Consider the following 22,162-nt stretch of genomic DNA (forward strand, 5'->3'; position numbering starts at 1 on the left):
TTTATTCGAGAGAGAGAGTGCACAAGCAGGGAGAACAGGAGGGGGTGAGGGAGAAGCAAGCAACCTGCTGAGTAGAGAGCCTGATGAGGGGCTCAATCCCAGGACCCTGGGATCATGACCTGAGGCGAAAGCAGACCTTAACCAAATGAGCCACTCAGATGCCCCAGAGACATTCTTTTGATTTCTAAAAGCAGAAAATAAAAGCATTTTCCCAGAAGTTTTCTCATCTCAAGCTTCAGTTTTTATCATGACTATTTTTTAAAAAGATTTTATTTATTTATTTGAGAGAAAGAACACGAGCAGGGGGGAGGGGCAGAGGGAGAGGGAGAAGCAGACTCCCCACTGAGCAAGGCAGTCCGACATAGGGCTTCATCCCAGGACCCTGGGATCATGACCTGAGCGGAAGGCAGACGCTTAACTGACTAAGCCACCCAGCCATCACTATCATAACTATTTGTGAAAAAATATATATGAAGTTATCAACCATGTGGTTAAAAAAACTTTATGATCTCAGAGATAGGAACTAAGGAATAATGACATAGGAAGTTAAAACTGTGGAAGCAAAAATGTTCAATCATAGTATGATTGAACAGTAAGACATTAGGTAGGGGTAAATTTGAGTTCAAACCTGGAATAGAGACCACTGGACTATGGCTGATACTTCACATTAGAAACAAGGCAAGTATCTACTCCCTGGGAACCAAAATCCCACCAGATACAATGAACAATGCTTTGGAAGGGGGTGGGCAGGGCATGCATTTGAACACTTTATTGGCAGAAACAGGCCCGTGTAACTTAGAGACAATACAATTTACCTTAAGGCAAACTAGAGCTACAAGACTTTTTAGTCTAAGGGAATTTTGAATGTGTACAAGGGCTACCATGGCATATTATGGAGAGGTCAACAACCCAAACGCTTAGTTTGGTTCTTAAAGGTTGTCATTCAGAATTGACAGCTAATGGAGAGTCTACCTGACGACCAGGGAAGTCAGTCTTCACGGGAAGACTTGCCCAGGCTGGAAACCTGAGATCAATCCAGGGTCAACTCTTAAAGCAAATAAGGCCTCTGGGAAGCTTAGCTAGGATTTCTTAGTCTTTAAGACTCAAGGTTCTGAGGGAGGGGAGCAACTGTTTGGGGACTCTCTACTAATTATAAAATTTCCAGAAAAAAAGGCACCTGGGTAGCTCAGTCGGTTGAGTGTCCCACTCTTGATTTCGGCTCAGGTTATGATCTCAGGATTGTGAGATCAAGCCCTGCATGGGGCACCATGCTGGGTGTGGAGCGTACTTAAGATTCTCTCTCTCTCTCTCTCTCCCTCTTCCTCTCCTCCTCCCCTGTCTCCCTCTGCCTCCCTCTTTTACATAAAATAAAATAAAATAAAATAAAATAATAATAAATAAAATAAAATAAAATAAATTAAATTAAAATAAAATAATAAAATAAAATAAAATAAAATAAAATAAAATAAAATAAAATAAATTTCCTTCGAGCCTGGATTGATTCTCTCTCTCCCTCTCCCTCTACTCCTCCCCTGCCTCCCTCTTTTATTTAAAATAAAAGAATATTTTAAAAAAATAAAAATTCCTTTGAGCACAGCCTGTAACATTCATACCACTGTAGAACTCCATAGGGAATACAATCAACATTATTCAGTAGGATGGCCACTTTCAAGGTTCACAAAAATGTAGCTGATCATTACATAAGAATCATGGTCACCCAATATGTCAGTGCCAGAAACAAAAACTGAAACTGAGTTGATTCCAAAAGCATAATCTAATAAATTCTCCAACAGGAAAATAATAATGATATGTCAACATATTTTGTCTGCTTACAACGTTTCAGAGATAGTTCTAAGCTTTTTATATTCATCATCTCATTTATTCTTACTATACCTCCCATGAGGTAAGCTGAATTATTAACCTTATTGTGCAGATAAAGAAATTGCAGCTTAGAGAGACTAAATACCTTCAAATTTGACTATAAAACCTAAAATTGCATCAGAAATCTAAGAGACAGAGTTAGGACTCAACAACAGATGTCTAAAGTTTATAATCACTATACTACTTTGTGTTATGGGCAAGCAATCAAGAAACACTGGGTCAAGCACTTTCTATGTGGAGGCAAGTCACTGTATATCTATACCCTGGGGACAATAATACTTACTGTCATTTTTCCTCACAAATGCTACGAAGAACAAATTTGAGACTGCTGCTTAGAAAGCATTTGGTGAATAAAAGAATGTGAAGTGTTTTCATCCAACTAACTTCTCAAAATGAGTTTATTTGCTCATGGAAACTGAAGTTCTTTAAGGACAATAAGAAAGAAAGAGAAAGAAATCAAGAGAGAAATAAAGAGAAGAAAAGAAAGAAAGAAAGAAAGAAAGAAAGAAAGAAAGAAAGAAAGAAAGAAAGAAAGAAAGAAAGAAAGAAAGAAAGAAAGAAAAGAAAGAAAGAAAGAAAGAAAGAAAGAAAGAAAGAAAGAAAGAAAGAAAGAAAGAAAGAAAGAAAGAAAGAAAGAAGAAAGAAAGAGAAAGAAAGAAAGAAGAAAGAAAGAAAGAAAGAAGAAGAAAGAAGAAAAGAAGAAAAGAAGAAAGAAAGAAAGAAAGAAAAAGAAAGAAAGAAAAAGAAAGAAAGAAAGAAAGAAAGAAAGAAAGAAAGAAAGAAAGAAAAGAAAGAAAGAAGTAAAGGACAATCAAGAAAGTCTTACCTAAAACTACAATCAACAGTTTCTGGAATGCATCTGACACAGCCTTCTGAATAGCAAGCTTCTGGGTTGTTTTCCTTTTCATCAGAACTGATAATGGCCCTCAATTCAACCAAAACAAATGGATTTAAAATACCTAGCTGAATGATAACTGATTTTTATGTTATATATTTAAATATGAAAGTGCATCCATGATTCTTAGATCATTATCTTAGCAACTAAGGGCAGGCACAACACAAGCACTTGGTGGAATGGCTCTGCTGTAGGTATATCCTGGCCGGGCACAACTGTACTGCCCTGATCTACCCCAGAAGTTCCTGAAGTACCAGAAGGGAGATGCAAGCCAAGAAGGTGGCACAAATCTCACATCACTCACAGATTTCAAATGGACAAGTTGAAACTATAATCCTACAGACCCTGCCTATTCTCCTGGGCATCAAGGGCTGGAATCACAGAGTGAGAAAGATTTGGTGGTAGCACACATGACCTGGTCTTTTCCTGAGCATCACCCATGGGAACCTACTCCCCTCCATTTGCTAACAGCCCTGCCTCTGCCTTAAAACCCTAAGCCTAAGTGCTACGGACTCTGGGAAAAACCATACCAATTGGAATACCTTTTCTAGGAATCTATATTTGATTCTTTACACACCAGCCCTTTATAGGAGGCAAAGGACTGAACATTTACACAAGAGTTTATTTAAATCTTTAGATGATGATTTTGCTGGGATCATTGAAGGCTACAAGAGATCTGTATTTAAAGGACTATCTTAGCACAAGGCAAATTCTTCTTCTTCTTCTTTTTTTTTTTAGCACAGGGCAGATTCTTTTTTTTTTTTTTAATTTTTTATTGTTATGTTAATCACCATATATTACATCATTAGTTTTTGGTGCAGTGTTCCATGATTCATTGTTTGTTCATAACACCCAGTGCTCCATGCAGAACGTGCCCTCCTCAATACCCATCACCAGGCTAACCCATCCCCCTACCCCCCTCCCCTCTAGAACCCTCAGTTTGTTTTTCAGAGTCCATCATCTCTCATGGTTCGTCTCCCCCTCTGACATACTCCCCTTTTCTTCCTCTCCTGTTATCTTCTTCTTTTTCTTTTTTCTTAAAATATGTTGCATAATTTGTTTCAGAAGTACAGAACTGTGATTCAACAGTCTTGCACAATTCACAGCGCTCACCGTAGCACATACCCTCCCCAATGTCTATCACCCAGCCACCCCATCCCTCCCACCCCCAACCACTCCAGTAACACTCAGTTTGTTTCCTGAGATTAAGAATTCCTCATATCAGTGAGGTCATGTGATACATGTCTTTCTCTGATTGACTTATTTCACTCAGCATAACACCCTCCAGTTCCATCCACGTCGTTGCAAATGGCAAGATCTCATTCCTTTTGATGGCTGCATAATATTCCATTGTGTATATATACCACTTCTTCTTTATCCATTCATCTGTCGATGGGCATCTTGGCTCTTTCCACAGTTTGGCTATGGTGGACATTACTGCTATAAACATTGGGGTAGACGTACCCCTTCGGGTCCCTACATTTGTATCTTTGGGGTAAATACCCAGTAGTGCAATTGCTGGATCGAACGGTAGCTCTAATTTCAACTGTTTGAGGAACCTCCATACTGTTTTCCAGAGGGGTTGCACCAGCTTGCATTCCCACCAACAGTGTAGGAGGGTTCCCCTTTCTCCACATCCCCGCCAACATCTGTCGTTCCCTGACTTGTTAATTTTAGCCATTCTGACGGGTGTGAGGTGGTATCTCATTGAGGTTTTGATTTGGATTTCCCTGATGCCGAGCGATGTTGAGCACTTTTTCATGTGCCTGTTGGCCATTTGGATGTCTTCTTTGGAGAAATGTCTGTTCATGTCTTCTGCCCATTTCTTGATTGGATTATTTGTTCTTTGGGTGTTGAGTTTGATAAGTTCTTTATAGATTTTGGATACTAGCCCTTTATCTGATATGTCATTTGCAAATATTTTCTCCCATTCTGTTGGTTGTATTTTGGTTTTGTGGACTGTTTCTTTTGCTGTGCAAAAGCTTTTTATCTTGATGAAATCCCAATAGTTCATTTTTGCCCTGGCTTCCCGTGCCTTTGGCGATGTTTCTAGGAAGAAGTTGCTGCGGCTAAGGTCGAAAAGGTTGCTACCTGTGTTCTCCTTTAGGATTTTGATGGACTCCTGTCTCACGTTTAGGTCTTTCAACCATTTGGAGTCTATTTTTGTGTGTGGTGTAAGGAAATGGTCCAGTTTCATTCTTCTGCATGTGGCTGTCCAATTTTCCCAACACCATTTGTTGAAGAGACTGTCTCTTTTCCATTGGACATTCTTTCCTGCTTTGTCAAAGATAAGTTGACCATAGAGTTGAGGGTCCATTTCTGGGCTCTCGATTCTGTTCCATTGATCGATGTGTCTGTTTTTGTGCCAGTACCATACTGTCTTGATGATGACAGCTTTGTAATAGAGCTGGAAGTCCGGAATTGTGATGCCGCCAGCTTTGCTTTTCTTTTTCAGTATTCCTCTGGCTATTCTGGGTCTCTTCTGGTTCCATACAAATTTTAGGATTATTTGTTCCATTTCTTTGAAAAAAGTGGATGGTATTTTGATGGGGATTGCATTGAATGTGTAGATTGCTCTAGGTAGCATTGACATCTTCACAATGTTGATTCTCCCAATCCATGAGCATGGAACGTTTTTCCATTTCTTTGTGTCTTCTTCAATTTCTTTCCTGAGTATTTTATAGTTTTCTGTGTACAGATCCTTTGCCTCTTTGGTTAGATTTATTCCTAGGTATCTAATGGTTTTGGGTGCAATTGTAAATGGGATCGACTCCTTGATTTGTCTCTCTTCTGTCTTGTTGTTGGTGTATAGGAATGCCACTGATTTCTGTGCATTGATTTTATATCCTGCTACTTTACTGAATTCCTGTATGAGTTCTAGCAGTTTTGGGGTGGAGTCTTTTGGGTTTTCCACATACAGTATCATATCATCTGCAAAGAGTGAGAGTTTGACTTCCTCTTTGCCGATTTGGATGCCTTTGATTTCTTTTTGTTGTCTGATTGCTGTGGCTAGGACTTCTAATACTATGTTGAATAGCAGTGGTGAGAGTGGACATCCCTGCCGCGTTCCTGACCTTAGGGGAAAAGCTCTCAGCCTTTCCCCATTGAGAATGATATTCGCTGTAGGTTTTTCATAGATGGCTTTTATGATATTGAGGTATGTACCCTCTATCCCTATACTCTGAAGAGTTTTGATCAAGAAAGGATGCTGTACTTTGTCAAATGCTTTTTCTGCATCTATTGAGAGGATCATATGATTCTTGTTCTTTCTTTTGTTAATGTATTGTATCACGTTGATTGATTTGCGGATGTTGAACCAGCCTTGCAGCCCAGGGATAAATCGCGCTTGGTCGTGGTGAATAATCCTTTTAATGTACTGTTGGATCCTATTGGCTAGTATTTTGGTGAGAATTTTTGCATCCATGTTCATCAAGGATTTTGGTCTGTAATTCTCTTTTTTGATGGGGTCTTTGTCTGGTTTTGGGATCAAGGTAATGCTGTCCTCATGAAATGAGTTTGGAAGTTTCCCTTCCATTTCTATTTTTTGGAACAGTTTCAGGAGAATAGGTATTAATTCTTCTTGAAATGTCTGATAGAATTCCCCTGGGAAGCCATCTGGCCCTGGGCTTTTGTTTCTTGGGAGATTTTTGATGACTGTTTCAATTTCCTTAGTGGTTATAGGTCTGTTCAGGTTTTCTATTTCTTCCTGGTTCAATTTTGGTAGTTGGTACATCTCTAGGAATGCACCCATTTCTTCCAGGTTATCTAATTTGCTGGCATAGAGTTGCTCATAATATGTTCTTATAATTGTTTGTATTTCTTTGGTGTTGGTTGTGATCTCTCCTCTTTCATTCATGATTTTGTTGATTTGGGTCATTTCTCTTTTCTTTTTGATCAGTCTGGCCAGGGGTTTATCAATCTTGTTAATTCTTTCAAAGAACCAGCTCCTAGTTTCGTTGATCTGTTCTACTGTTCTTTTGGTTTCTATTTCATTGATTTCTGCTCTGATCTTTATGATTTCTCTTCTCCTGCTGGGTTTAGGCTTTATTTGCTGTTCTTTCTCCAGCTCCTTTAGGTGTAGGGTTAGGTTGTGTATTTGAGACCTTTCTTGTTTCTTGAGAAAGGCTTGTATTGCTATATACTTTCCTCTCAGGACTGCCTTTGCTGTATCCCAAAGATTTTGAACAGTTGTGTTTTCACTTTCATTGGTTTCCATGAATTTTTTTAATTCTTCTTTAATTTCTTGGTTGACCCATCATTCTTTAGTAGGATGCTCTTTAGCCTCCATGTATTTGAGTTCTTTCCGACTTTCCTCTTGTGGTTGAGTTCTAGTTTCAAAGCATTGTGGTCTGAAAATATGCAGGGAATGATCCCAATCTTTTGGTACCGATTGAGACCTGATTTGTGACCTAGGATGTGATCAATTCTGGAGAATGTTCCATGGGCACTCGAGAAGAATGTGTATTCCTTTGCTTTGGGATGGAATGTTCTGAATATGTGTGTGAAGTCCATTTGGTCCAGTGTGTCATTTAAAGTCTTTATATCCTTGTTGATCTTTTGCTTAGATGATCTGTCCATTTCAGTCAGAGGGGTGTTAAAGTCCCCCACTATTACTGTATTGTTGTCAATGTCTTTCTTTGCTTTTGTTATTAATTGCCTTATATAGTTGGCTGCTCCCATGTTAGGGGCATAGATATTTACAATTGTTAGATCTTCTTGTTGGATAGACCCTTTAAGTAGGATATAGTGTCCTTCCTCATCTCTTATTACAGTCTTTGTTTTAAAATCTAGTTTGTCTGATATAAGGATTGCCACCCCAGCTTTCTTTTGGTGTCCATTAGCATGGTAAATGGTTTTCCACCCCCTCACTTTCAATCTGGGGGTGTCTTTGGGTCTAAAATGAGTCTCTTGCAGACAGCATATGGATGGGTCTTGTTTTTTAATCCAATCTGATAGCCTGTGTCTTTTGATTGGGGCATTTAGCCCATTTACATTCAGGGTAACTATTGAAAGGTATGAATTTAGTGCCATTGTATTACATGTAAGGTAACTGTTAACTGTCTGTTGTCTGTGTTCGTTTCTGCTCTTTGCTGCTTTTAGGTTCTCTCTTTGCTTAGAGGACCCCTCTCAATATTTCTTGGAGGGCTGGTTTCGTGTTTGCAAATTCCTTTAGTTTTTGTTTGTTCTGGAAGCTTTTTATCTCTCCTTCTATTTTCAATGATAGCCTAGCTGGATATAGTATTCTTGGCTGCATGTTTTTCTCGTTTAGTGCTCTGAAGATCTCTTGCCAGTCCTTTCTGGCCTGCCAGGTTTCTGTGGATAGGTCTGTTGCCAATCTAATGTTTCTACCATTGTAGGTTACATATCTCTTCTCCCGAGCTGCTTTCAGGATTTTCTCTTTGTCTCTGAGACTCGTAAGTTTTACTATTAGATGTCGGGGTGTTGACCTATTATTATTGATTTTGAGAGGGGTTCTCTAGCACAGGGCAGATTCTTAACCAAAAATGGGAAAAACATTACTTCCCTCTTCCTAAACTTCCTGGCAGAAAGTCAGTTTTAGAATTTTAAAGCTAAGTTCTTTTAGGTATTGTGTATGATAAAAACCTGTATTGTACGGTAGAAAAGCTCTGCCCAGGGTTTTAGTAGCTCAGCAAGGGGAGGGCTTGATGATATATCTGAAAAGATGAGTTTCAGAAAGAAAGAGAGATTCTACCTCCACTCCACTCCACCCCCACCCCCACCGTAAACAGACCTTCTTCCAGCTTCTCCAAAGGCTCCTCGGCCATGCCAACTCCAGGACTCCTGCACTCATAGGATGGCAACACCACCTCTAAAGCACAGAAGAATTTCAGGCTCTGCTTCTGAAGTGGTACCATAGCATCTTTATTTTCTCTTTCTTCGAGGTCAGAAAGATCCTGAAGCTGTTAGGATTTTAAATTAAAGGTCCTTCCTAGGATCTCAACATAGACTTCAAGATGTTTTGTTATTAGAAATAAAAACTAAACTCCAGTAAACCCAGCTAACAGTTGAGGTCCTATAGCTTCAAAATCAAGTAAGACTTGCAAATGAATTATTAAATACAGAAAACTAGTTTTTTTTAATCTATACCCTACAAATACTGGCGAAAATTATGGACATCACTACCCAAGTCATTGAAAGTATTATTAATTCTAGGTGGCAGGCCGATGCCCAGGTCCTTCCACTTAGAAGCCTCTCACATCTTCTCCCCACACCCACTTCTCTCCTCTCTGAAGTCCAGGATTTCAATGTTGAAATGAGTCTGATTAGCCAAAGAAAATCTATAAAGTTTACCTTGATGATCCTTTCTGACCATCCATTGAAACCAAAATAATAATTTGCCAATTCTTGGCACTGGGAGCTATTTAGGGCAAGGGCCTGATGTTGAACTGCTTTATGTTTGGTGCCAAGACGAACCTAAAGACATAAGAGAGAGACTGAAAAATAGCACAACCCGCCACAGAGGCTTATTTTGGGTACACCTGAGGTTGATCAGTACCTACTTCAGAGACTGGCTGTGAAGATTAAAAAGGAAACATCACTGTAAGCAATGAGCTCATAGTAAGCCCTAAATAAATGGTATTCATTATTTTTAAGGTACGGTCCTTTTCTGCATCATTTCCAGGGCTTCTGATTGAATTGGAAGATTTCCCTGACCTCTCGTGGTGAGTGATGATGAAAGCAACTAAGGAAGCCCTCCAGAAGCAAATTATGTAGGTGAGCAAAGGAAATTGTTTTTGTTTTCCCATCCTGTAGCTCCTGTTTGAGAATACGACCTGCAGAGCAGACAAGATGGACGACACGGAGGTAGGACCTTAATCTGCAGCACCCTCCTCCCCAAGTTACTAACCTGTTAGAACAAGGAATATACATACCTCTATAAATTTTATAAGCAACTAAACAACTAGAGGTTCATTTGCATTAATAAGCTTCTTTGAGAATGCAAGTACTTCCAGTCTAACTTATGCTCTATGGTGAATTTCTTAAACGTTCTATCTTAAATGTCTACTTCAACTCTAAGCAGGGTGTAGTATGGTAATATATTCATAAAGATTCAAATAATGCAAATGAAGTCACAGCACTATTAATTCTTTATTGATTTGTTCGTGCATCTTCCTCTATCACTAGTTTATAAGCTCCTTACGTGCTTGAAGGAACCATCTCTTACTCTTTTCTCATTCCTAAAACCGAGCACATTCTGTTGTTGATTGAGTGAACAAATGAAAGAACGAGTGATAAGAAAATAAAATTACTTTCTCCAGCTGAAGCTGCATGCTGGGAAGAAGAAATGAAGATGAACTTGTAAATGTTGAGTGCTGCAGGGGAGGCTAATGGCGAGGCAGAGTGGAGCTGTTCTGGAGAAGAAGGAAGCCTCAGAAGGGCCCCGAGCCTCTCCGTCAGAGAAATAGTTGTCACCTTGGGAAAGCTTGCCAGTTCCTGCTGCCAACCATTTTCCTTCATGCTACTGAAAAAAACTCTCTCAAATGCCTTAGGCCTTTCCTTGATTTATTTTATTTAAGACATTATTCTTTTTCCTGTATTTAAAAAGGCAAACAACAACAACAACAAACCCAACCAGGAAGTATATGTAGTTGCCAAAGTAGAAAAGAACATATAAGTAAACTGGATAACAAATTTGGAAAGCAGGGGTAGTAACCCAAGGTTCTGTGTTAAATAAAGAAAAGAGATCTAATATGAATACGCTCTGCTGTCAACTATATATTGACTTGTAGAACATTTCCTTCATCACTCTCAGTAATCTCAAAACCTAAATTTACGAAATGATCTTAATGTCCAATGAGAGACAAAAACCTCATTTCTTACAACTGATACAAAGTAATTGTTTCATAATCTATAATATCTGAGGGGCTAGGTGAACTTTTCACAGGCTAGAAACAGGCAGACCATAGTTTGCAAACTAAAGAATGTCTGACAGGTCATCATTTCAATCACAGGGAGTGAAGCCAAGATTGAAGAGGGTGTTGAACAAGCAGGTAGTATACCTAGAGTCACATCTGAGCAGAGTTCTCAGATTCAATCAAGGTTAAATCAATAAGGAAAGGCATATGATAAGAACAGGCAGCCCCGTGGGGAGCCTGGGTGGCTCAGTCGATTAAGCATCTGCCTTCAGCTCGGGTCACGATCCCAGGGTCCTGGGATCAAGCCCCACGTTGGGCTCTCTGCTCGGCGGGGAGCCTGCTTCTCCCTCTCCCTGCCGCTCCCCCTGCTTGTACACAATCTCTCTCTCTGTCAAAGAAATAAATAAAATCTTATAAAAAAAAGAATAGGCAGCCCGTCAGTGTGAAGTAGCCAGATTAAGAAGCCAGTTAGAGAAGGTTGATAAAGACATACAATTACAAAGTGAAAGGTTTGGAAATCTAAGTCTCACTCACTTATTCAGAGGAAATGACATGGTCCTTGATAAAGAAATGGTGATTGAACTGAGGCACATACAGAAATATAATTCTGGGGCTCTGGGAAAGTAAAATGGACAGCATGGTTAGTATGGAATAAAGTTCCTGTAGTGCATTAAAGAATGTTTTAACCATTTCCTGGGAATTGAAGGGAGTCCTGAATAGGCAGTTTGAGACTGATGATGATAATGACGATGAAGCATCCTTTATAAATACAACAGATGAAAGAATTTGTCATTTTATTTTTTTAAAGATTTTATTTATTTATTTGAGAGAGAATGAGAGATAGAGAGCACAAGAGCGAAGAGGAAGAGGGAGAAGCAGACTCCCCGCTGAGCAGGGAGCCAGATGGGGATCATGACCTGAGGCGAAGGCAGATGCTCAACCGACTGAGCCACCCAGGCGCCCCTAGAGTTTGTCATTTTAAATCCACATAATAGTAAATATAAGCAAGGCTCTTCCTGTTAAGATTTCTTAAATTAAGGGGCAGGATAAAATGCCACGGGATTTAACAACAGTAAGTTGGGGTTTGGAATCTCTAGCTTCCAGTTATTATCATGAACCTTAAGTAAGTCACTTAACTACCTACAGTTCGAGTTTCTTCGTCTAAAAAAAGAAAACAAACAAAAACCCAGGGAGACCGGAGGATCGATGTAGCAATGCATCTGAAAGGATTCCGTAAATCAGAGTGCTGCACAAATGCTAGTCTATTATAACGGAATTCAGCACTCCGTCCCAGTGGAGTTAGGAATTTCCTATTTGGACCCACCTTCACTGGAGAATTCTGAAAAAGATGCTTCTCGTGGCGTGCCGTTTGAGCTCTGTGAGCATCCCTTGCTGAATAAAACTTGATGATGGCATAGAAACCAGGACGGGCAACTGCAGCGTTTGGGAAGACGCGGACCGAATACAGAAGGCCAAACTGGGAGAAAACTGTGAACAGAGAATGCTGTGGGGTGGTCCCACGCCAAGTAAGTGCATGAAATTTCACGTCCAGAAACCAAAACTGCCCGTTCCCTTATATTCCCTAAACCCTTCTGCACATACAACCCCAAGCACTTCTCATTTCATGAACAGGTCTCCCTCTGACATCCTAAGATTCGAGAAGCATTAGAAGGCAACATGTGCAGGCTGTTGAGAGTTACCTCTCAGAAATCCGTTGGGGCTGACAAGACTGCTGAGGTCCCCTCTAGAAATAAGATTCCTCTCCGCGGAGACTACCAGGCGCGTGAGATGCCAAGGCCAGACTCCAGGGCTCCCAGTCACGGGGGGGTGTGAGGGGGACATACGGTGTTCTCCTCCCTCCCTCCCTCCCTGACTCGGCTCACAGGCAAAGCCTCGGCCGTGGGCCCAGAACTCAGCTCCCACAACAGCAAGGTTTTGTCGCTTCCGTTGGGAACCGCAAACGAGACCAATCCCGTCATCCTACCACCACTGCGCATGCGCGGCTAAGTTCAAGTACCAGTGCGCCTGCGCAAGGCGCGCCCGCGCTTTTTAAAAAAGGGCTCGTGCGAGGGGCGGGACCAGCCCAGCGCGAGTGGGGCGAGGGCTGTTCCCGGCCCCTCCCACTCTGGGCGGGTCTCTGACTACTTCCCCTCCCGCAGCCCCACCACCTCGAAGTCGTGTTTAGTGCTTCTCTTTAAGTGTGTTTTTAGGATAGAGTCCAAAGGCTGAGCTTACAGGATCCTAGGGTACGAATATCTTTAGAGCAGCCGGTTTCAAAATCCTTAAAAAGTGTTCCTTGATTTTCCTACGTAATTTTGGTGAATTGCTTAAGTGTGCTTGTTGGGATGAGAGGATGTGGGAGTTTGGCAGGCAGGGTGAGAAGGAGGTACACATTTGGAAAAAATCAGAGTGAGTCCAAGTAGGGCACCAACACTGGAGTTCATGGTGCCCTTGCAAAAGGGCCGTTCTAAGCACCCAGTCAGCTATTTTGAGGACTAACACACTAAGAGGGAAAACAGGTCCTAATGATCCTTATTTTAATTCTAGAAAGCCTGAGCCAGAAGGGACCTTACAAAACATCTCTTGAGGTTTCTAAACAATGGTCTTCAGACTGGTGCTGGTCTGTTAGGAAGTTTTCACCAGTCCTTGGCAAAACAAGAAAAGGATAATATAATCAGGGTTTAAAATTTTTTTTTCATAAAACAAAATCTATTCCATTTTATTATGCTACAAATATGACCTTCATTTTTCTTTCTTTTTAAATTTATTTTTTATTTTTTATTTTTAAAATATTTTATTTGAGAAAGCAAGAGAGAGAGCACAAGCTGGGGGAAGGGGTAGAAGGAGAAGGAGAAGCAGACTCCCTGCTGAGCAGGGAGCCTGATGGGAGACTCGATCCCAGGAGCCCCCAAGATCATGACTGAGCCCAAGGCAGACACTTAACCAACGGAGCCACCCAGGCGCTCCAATGACGTTCATTTCTCATGTTAAAAATTGTTTTACGATAGTTGTTTTGATTAATACTTACTTGGGTATTAAAATAAAAAGTTGGGAATCTTAATACGGTGTTAGCTTTTTTGACGTTTTAGTGGTCCGTGAGATCTAAAAGTTAAGGCTCAGAAGTAGGGACATCCGTGGCCCAAGTGGGACAGTTTAGTCAAACAGTGCTGATGGTAGCTATGTGCAGGACATTTCTCCAACGGCCCCTTTTCTGTTTTGCATTGTCCTTATGCGGGTTTTTGTCCACATCAGCACCTTCAGATCCCAAACAGAGATGCCTTTTTTTTTTTAACATCTAGATTTTAGCCCATTCTCTGAAACCACCCAAATCATTGGCACCTGGCACCATCTATTGGCCCCAACACCACTTTCTCCACCTCGACATCCAAGACCCTTAGCCCCACCCATTACCTACCTCTGAACTTTCTCTTTTACTTTGAATATAGTTGGCTTTGGAGGAATAACTGGGATCCTGATGCTGTTTCAAACCAAAAGTTGTAGATTTTATTACCCATTTCATTATCCATTGTATTCATTGTATGTATCCACTCATTGTACCCATTAATTGTGTATGTCTCTGGGTAGATTATGAACACCTCAGGAACAATAGTTATGGTTTATTTTCCTTCTTCTAGTACCTACCACACTCCTACGAGATTAGGTATTCAGATATATCTGGAATTAAAAATGAATAACTCAACACATTCTTTGCACAAGGAATGCTGTAATAATTCCCAAAATATAACAGCTTCTTCACTGTGGTCTTCTTGGTTTGCAATGACAGTCAGGAACCAGAGGCCTAGGCCCAGATGGGTGCAAGGAAGAAGCCTGAGAAAACCATCTATTTCTGGGGCTCTGGTCAGTTTTCTTTGTAAATGGGAAGGAAAGAAAATAACACAAAGTGGAGGCAAGAGGAAGAGCAAATGAAGATTCCCGAATGAGAAGAGGAGCTCTGAAATGACTCCACAGCAGCCCTTCCCCCATCTCATCCCAAGAAGCATCCTGTCATCCAGTAGGAGAGGGGCCGGCCTGCACAGTGCAACCTCCACGCTACCCTGCGGAGAGAAAGATTGGTTCTTGCTTTACCGTTTAGTAAGCTCCTTCTCCACATACATGGCCCAACTCTTTGTGAGTCTCTTAGGCAGAGCAGTGCTCAGAACTTCCTTCATTCCTAGGTTTCTGGTCTGTCCCCCTGTGGCCCCTCTGATTCTTCCTTTAAATTTCCCTTATCTCTGGTGTTTGTCCGCTTCCCCCATTCAGTATGCTTCCACATTTTCAAATCGTATCTCCCTCTGAAGTGGGAGATCACCATTTTACGAGGCTGAGATTTACTAAATAAATAAAAAGATAAATAATCAATCAATCAATCTCAGGCGCAACTATTGACTCTCCCTCCAGAAAGTGTCAGTCCTAATAGTCATCAGTGTCCCCTCTGCTTGGTATTTCTAGAGTAGGCAAGGCACGTGACTCCTCCATCCTCACAGACGCCTAGAGAGGACTAGAAAGGTCTAGTCCTTGCCTAGTGTGCCTTCCTCTGTCACTACATCCTGTAGATATCCGGTTTGAAATTCAGAAGAGTGAAGTAACCATCCCAATGTCCACCACTGGTAAGCTGACAGCTTTGGGTTATCTGCTCAGCTGAGAAGCTATACACCATTTACAGAAAATGTTGCTGCCACGGATGCCTGGGTGGCTTAGTTGGTTAAATGTCTGCCTTCGGCTCAGGTCATGATCCCAGGGTCCTGGGATCGAGTCCCACACCGAGCCTCAAATCAGAGTCCCTGCTCGGCAGAGAGTCTTCTTCTCTCTCCTTCTCCCCCCTGCTTGTGTGCTCGCTCTCTCACTCTCAAATAAATAAATAAAATCTTAGAAATAAAAAAGAATGTTGCTGCCAATCAGGGAGAGGGATCCCTGTGGCAACTGTGATGGTATAGCTCATTGCTCCCAGGCCTCCCAGGCCTCCAGCTGATTGAACTAAGCAGGGACACTGGGTCCAAGCTGAACCAATCAGATTCTTTATCCCGGGCACTTGGACTGGGACTGAGCCTGGGCCGTCTCTGTGGCCGCTTAGGACATTAGCCCATCAACTTGGGGCAGCCTTAGTCAGTCTTGTGGAATGTGGAGCAGAGAATGCTGCTCTATGAAGGAAGTAGTGAAACAAATGCACCAGGAAGCAGGAACTTGCCAGGAAAAGCTTGCTGACAGTTTCCAGCTCTGCTTGCGCTCTCTTCCTGAAGTCCAGCCGCACCTGTGTCCGCTCAGTGAGACACCTGGTCCCCTCAGGATACACCTCCCTCACCTAACTCAAGTTACTCTGTTACCGCATCTAAAAGAGTTTTCTTCTTTTTAATTTTTTAAAAGATTTATTTATTTTCGAGAGAGAGAAAGAACGAATGAGGAGAGGAGCAGAGGGAGAGGGAGAGAGAATCCCAAGAAGACTCCCCACTGAGCGGGTAGCCTGATGCAGGGCTCAATCCCACGACCCTGAGATCATGACCTGAGCCAAAATCAGGAGTCAGACACTTAACTGACTGAGCCAGGCGCCCCCCAAAAGAGTTTTAATACATCAGAGAAAGACCCAGATCCCAGGTCTTGTAAGTCAGAGTCCCAAGCCCTGCCACTCTTCCACATCTTTCTAGACTATGAAAGGGTCTAGTCCTTGCCTAGTGTGCCTTTCTCTGTCACTACATCCTTCCTGGGGCTCTGCCCACTAACTTAGTCCCACAGTGTCCTCCTCACCAGTTCTTCATCCCCCCTGCTCCGGACACAATCTTTTTTGCACAGCTGATGGTTGAGAGAAGATTGGGGCTCAGTAGGTCTGAAAGGGAGAGAGAGAGAGTACCTGTGAGAACACAGAGGACAATCCCAAAGACTGAGGCAGACACGGGCTGTCCCTGCGCTGGCACGCACCACCCAGGGGCTGAGTACTTCCAGATTAAGCAAGAGGACCTCCCTTCCAGAGGACCATTTAGACATCCCTACAATGGCGGTCGGGGGTGTTGGGGGTGAGGGCAGGGGGGGCAGGACGACTGTTTATCATCTTACTTCCTAACTAGGGTAGACGGTGGTTCAGCCCACATTTGAGGATTTCTAGGGAAAGGAAATGTCAAAACAGGAGCACAGAGACCCAGGTAAACTTGGCTGATGAGAAAGGCTCTTCGGGTGAAGAGTCCAGGGATATTAATCAGAGTATGAAGGAAGGGGAGAAGGTCCAAGTCATTGACCTATGAAGCCTCCTGGAGTGGCTTTAAGGTGGGGAGTTTGCACTTGGCCTTTAATCAGATCATTAGCCAAAGTTAGTGGTTAGATGGTTAGAGCTGAGCCTTCAGGGCCACCAGCCTGGCATTCAGCACTGGTTCTATGAGCCTCAGTTTGCTCATCTGTAACATGGGCATCAAAATAATTTCCATTGCATGAAAAGCTGGGTGAAATGGACTCCTGGGGCCGTCCCTCTGGGGATATTCCCAGGCTTTGAGTGGGAAGAGAAGTCCTGTGAGTAGAGCCTGGTCCTCCCTCTCACCTCTCCCACCCTGGGGCCCTGGCCAGACCTTGACAGTCCTCGTGGCAGATGTTCTCTGAGTGACTTTGGTAATCATTGCACCAGGAGTGGCTGTTGATCTGGAAGATTCCGTAGTCAAAGCTGCCGTCTGCGTTTTCATTTACCTTTGATATGTTGAATTTGCTTTCCACAAAGGCCAGACACAGCCCTTTGAACAGGGAGCAGAGGGTTTTCAGGGGGTGCCGAGTTGAGGGAGGAGTGGGATGGAGGAGAGAGGGAGATCAGGAAGCAGAAGAAAGGAACAAGGCCTAAGAGGCTGGATGGGGCAAGTGGGCTAGAAACACCCATGTGCTTCTCCCCGCACCCTTCGTCCCACCCACCCGCCCCTCAGTACAACCACTCATCACCTATCTGTCCATCCATGCTTCCTGCACTTAATGATCACCTACTGTGTGTCAGGAACTGTGCAAAGCCAAGTGCGGGACACTTAGCTGGGTCAAATGTAGATGTTGCCTTCAAGGGGCCTATAGTAGGAGAATGAAGATACCTACCTTAAAAAGCCACAAAACAAGATAAAAGGAGAAATAAGACACCACAAGGCCGGTGTGCACAAATTCTGGGCAAAAGGGAGTTATTCCTACCATGGAGGAGGATGAAGCCTTTGCACTGTCTGCTCCCTCTGCCTGGAGCACTCTTCCCCAGACCCTGGGTGACCAGTGCCACTCAATGTCACCTCCTTGACTTCCCCTTCTAGGACAACATCACCTATCACGGCCCCGGCTTTCTTCTTCTGCATAACCTTTATCACTACTGGAAGTACTTCATATATAGTTGTGTGTTTGCGTCTTGTCTGCCTCTCCCCCTAGAATGTGAACACTATGGAGGAAGGGGCTTTGTTGATGTCTCCATCCCCAGCACCGAAAATAGTTCCCGGTACATGATAAATGCTCAGCGAATAATTGTGGACTGAATCTGGAATGTTGGGAAGGGCTTCTTGGGAAGGGCTCCTTTTTGAACTCAGCTTTGAAAAATGAATGACAGGGAGAAAGATGGCCACCTAGGGCATGACCAGAGGAGGAGGAGAAATGGGGGAGGGGAAGTGTGTGAAGCAACACTCACAGTCATTGAGGGAGTAGCCCTCAAACCCATCCAAGTCCTCCTTGTGCAGCACCCTGGCCAAGTCACAGCGATTGATGAGGCTGGCCTGACTTATGGCAATGAGGCAGCTGACCAAGGACATGAGTAGTGTCCCCGTCATGTTCGGAGGGGAGAGGTGCTATCGAGGGTCCGTGGTTCTGAGGCTCTCCCAGATGTGCCGCCAGTCTTTTCTGAGCGCCTGAGGAATCTGGAGAGAGAAGCCATATGTCCTCGCTCACACACAGCTGCCCACCTGGCTATTTCTCTTTCCTCTTATTTATTATTGTATACTCGTTTATTACAGAAACCTTTAAATATTTACAAAATAAGAGAGAAGACTATCATGAATCTTCATGTACACATTGCCCGGTGTCAACATTGAAAAACCAAGGCTGATCCCCTTCCATCTATAGATCTTCACTCCTTTTAGCTACTCTCACTCTTGTAATGGGCACCTAGCTGTGGGCAGTATTTGGGTACGGTGTGGGGGGAGGGGATGGCAAAGGAGGTTAATGAGAACTGTACTTCACTGGTGTTTGTGTGTGTGGATTTTAGCATATGCTTGCAGAGGAAGGGCCAGGACACCGGACGGCGAACTGCCCCCAACCCCACACCCCCAGATACACGACACATGACTTTTCCCAAGGGCATACCCTGCCTTGTGCAAGTCCTAGGAAGCTGTTTATGGGTTCTACGCTTTCATTTCCACGCAAAGGTGCATATCATAAAGCAAGTAAAAGTGACCTCACTGAAGAAATAACCTTCGCCTTCACGCTCTCTGTGCAGGGGGAGGAGTGAGGAGCAAGGGCTCTGGCTTCACATTGCCTACTTTCAGACAGGGCTGCTGTGTGACCTTGAACAATTTACTTGGGTCTCTCTGGGCCCTATTTGTAAAAGGAAGATACTCTAATACCTACTTAATAGGGCTGTCATGATGATTAAAGGAAATACGATCTTGATTTTGCATTTCCCCCAAACAGGAAGCAGGACTTCTAGGGAAAAGGTTAATTCCTACGCTGGAGTAGGAAAGGGCATGAGGTAAGTCTGGATTATCTTGTGCTGCAAAGTAAGGCAACACTCAAAATATGGATCGGAGCGTGTCAAGGGGACAAGAGAATCAGCTCCAAGGGGCACCCACTGGCCAAATCTGGAACATTATTTTTGGTAACAGCTTTGTTGAGATAAAATTCACAATACACAATTCACTATGCCATACCATCACTTCACTTAAAGTGTACAATTCAGTAGTTCTTTAGTGTGTTTGCGGAGCTTTACAACTATCACCACAGTCAATTGTAAAACATTTTCATCAGCCCAAGGAGAAACCCCATACCTGTTAGCAGTCACTCCCTGTGCCACTTCCCTCCTGCCGCAAATCTACTTTCTGTCTCTATAGACTATATTTGCCTCTTCTGGATATTTCACATAAATAGAGTCATATACTATGAGGCCTTTGTGTCTGGCTTCTTTCACTTAACAATGTTTTCAAGATTTATTCATGATGTAGCATGTATCAGGATCTCATTATGGCTGAATAATATTCCATTGTGTGGATAGACCACAGTCTGTTTCTATACTTACCATTTTATAGACGTGTGGGTTGTTTCTACTTTGGGGCTATTATGAATGACAGTGCTATGAACATTCACGTGCAAGTTTCATGTGGACAAATGTTTCATTTCTTTGGGCATGTACCGAGGAGTGGAATTGCTGAGTCATAGAGTAACTTAAGGTTGAAACTTTGGAGGAACTGGGGAGCCTGGGTGGCTCAGTCAGTTGAGCATCTGACTCTTGATTTTGGCTCAGGTCATGATCTCAGGGTCGTGGGATGGAGCCCAGGGCTGGGCTCCATGCTCAGCCGGGAGTCTGCTTGAGATCCTCTCTCCCTCCACCCCTCCACCCCTCCAGTAAATAAATAAATAAATAAATCTTAAACTTTGGAGGAACTGCCAGACATTTTGGCTGTGCCATCAGCAGTGTCTGCATATGAAGGTTCAATTTTTTTCACATTCTCACCAACACCTTCTGATCAAAAATCTTCTAATCTTAATCCTAATCGGTGTGAAGTGGTATCATGTGGTGGTTTTGATTTGTATTTCCCTGGTGGCTAGTGATTTTACAGGTGCTCATTGGCCATCTGTAGATCCTTGGGAAAATGTCTAGTATTCAGATCCTTTGCCCATTTTTTAGTTGTCTTTTTATTATCGAGTTGTAAAAGTTCTTTACCAGATACATGATTTGCAAATATTTTCTCACATTCTGTGGGCTACCTTTCACTTTCTTGATGGTGTTCTTTGAAACAAAAGAATTACGTTTTGATGAAGACTGATTTATCTATTTTTTCTTTTGTTGCTTGTGCTTTTGGTGTCATATCTCCAGAACTAATGCACAATGCTTTCTAAGGTAGTCTGGGACAATCTGACCATCAAAATAAAGATAGTGATAGATTATAATCTATTGAATGAGATAGGAATCCATGAATGCTTAAGAGTAATAAATAGACACATAAGGGGGATGGGGGGACTCTTCCTGACAATAAAAGGGTGAGTGATAAATGTGGAGGTAGTCCTGAAGTTGGAAAATCATCATTCTGCTACCATCAAAGATTGGTTTGAGCAAGAATCATCAATGGATGCTAAATCTGAGGTGGTGGGAAGCTTGATGAAGAACTGGATCTACGCATGCTCTTAGAGTGTCTCCCCACGGGTCCTATATTAGTTGCATGGGAAAAACAGCAACTATGCAGCAAAGAAACCGGACAGGTTTTGGAACCTGCAATCAAAATTAACACCACCAGTGAGAGACAGAGAAAGAATATATGCTTCTAGATGTGATACCCTAAGAAGGACACATACCGCTTGTATAGTATTCTGGCCAGAGATGCATAACTTGTATCTAATCCCAGGGAAATGTTGGACAAAGCCAAACTGAGGGAAAATCTATAAAATAACTGGCCTCTATTCTTCAAAACTGTCAATGCAATGAAAGCAAAGAATGGGGCTATTTCTGTCAGTTAGTGTGTGTGTGTATCTTTCCCCTTAAACTAAGTGTATGTTCCCAAGGGCAAAGGCCTGGGTTCCTCCATCCACGGGCTTCAGAGTCAGGCGACTTCTGCTTGGACAAGATGGCAACCCTGATGGCCTTGTTACCTCACAGATATCTTCTAAGACTCACTCCATACCAGCCTGAGCTTGTGAACATTCTTTTGCTTCTCTCTCTTACCCTAGAGTTGCCAGATTTAGCAAATAAAATTACAGGATGCCCGATTGCATTAGAATTTCGGACAAGCCACCAATAATTGTTTAGTATAAGTATGTCTCATGCAACCCTACTCTACCCTGACTCCACAGGTTCCTTCAGAGACAGGTGTCACTGAGCCTTGGGAAGCAGGGAGTTCTATCTCTGCCCATGAAGTCCCCTCTTGGGGTTTCCATGGGGGAATAAAGTCCTTCCGGCTGGTGCATTCCCACCTCCCCTTCCGAAGCTTACCTCTCTCCCAGCCTTCTCTGACCCCAGGTCCCAGAAAGGCCAGGGCCTTCCACATGAGCTATACTCTAACCCTGCCCAGTTCACAGCTCCCCATGTTCTAAAGAAGGTGGGAGTGCTGGACCAGCCTGCCTTCTGGAATCCCGGTTCTGTGACATCATCATTCTCCTGGAAATACTCTGGTCTTAACCATGCAAACTGAGGCCCATTCAAGCTTCCTGCAGAAAGTACAGATGGGTCTGGAAGGACCGGTGATAACTGTGATGAAGATCCCTGGGTGGGGCAGGGCAGATTGCTCTGGTCCTGCTGGCTGCCCACCTCCCTTCCCTTCAGTGAACGGTACTGCTTTTGTGGGGAGCTCCTTCCCCCGTTGGGTAGTAGTGGAGA

The 22,162-nt window shown here is 42.9% G+C and overlaps 2 protein-coding genes across 7 annotated transcripts in view; both read right to left on the reverse strand.

The window, feature by feature from the left end:
- LOC118355950 (RAD52 motif-containing protein 1-like) overlaps positions 1-12,650 on the reverse strand; it is a 15,149-nt gene extending 2,499 nt beyond the window's left edge. For 2 of the 5 annotated variants that reach the window (XR_004819680.1, XR_004819679.1), the window contains exons 1-2: positions 12,354-12,558; positions 11,978-12,157 (exon numbers count right to left, since the gene is read on the reverse strand). Coding sequence is in view for 3 of the 5 variants with exons in the window: in XM_035724472.1 (XP_035580365.1) it covers positions 2,708-2,806; positions 8,529-8,697; positions 9,089-9,211; positions 11,978-12,157; positions 12,537-12,650 (685 nt within the window). In the remaining 2 variants the exon portion in view is untranslated. Of the gene's footprint in view, positions 1-2,707; positions 2,807-8,528; positions 8,698-9,088; positions 9,212-11,977; positions 12,158-12,353 lie in introns of all 5 variants that reach the window. The other 3 variants (XM_035724472.1, XM_035724473.1, XM_035724475.1) reach the window with 3 other exon arrangements.
- Positions 12,651-14,574: 1,924 nt separating this feature from the next.
- On the reverse strand, positions 14,575-21,900 carry LOC118356394 (lysozyme-like protein 6). Of its 2 annotated transcripts, XM_035724725.1 has the most exons (5): positions 21,779-21,900; positions 18,272-18,497; positions 17,202-17,360; positions 16,393-16,471; positions 14,575-14,708 (listed from the first exon to the last, which is right to left on the reverse strand). In XM_035724725.1, the coding sequence occupies exons 2-5, from the start codon at positions 18,408-18,410 to the stop codon at positions 14,639-14,641; spliced, it is 447 nt and encodes a 148-aa protein (XP_035580618.1). In that variant the 5' UTR covers positions 18,411-18,497; positions 21,779-21,900; the 3' UTR covers positions 14,575-14,638. The 2 variants fall into 2 exon arrangements, with proteins under 2 accessions (XP_035580618.1, XP_035580619.1); XM_035724726.1 differs by lacking the exon at positions 18,272-18,497 and having other exon boundaries at positions 21,779-21,848.
- Positions 21,901-22,162: the final 262 nt, after the last annotated feature.

This window comes from Zalophus californianus, chromosome 16, assembly GCF_009762305.2.
Source record: "Zalophus californianus isolate mZalCal1 chromosome 16, mZalCal1.pri.v2, whole genome shotgun sequence".
NCBI classification, from domain to species: domain Eukaryota; kingdom Metazoa; phylum Chordata; class Mammalia; order Carnivora; family Otariidae; genus Zalophus; species Zalophus californianus.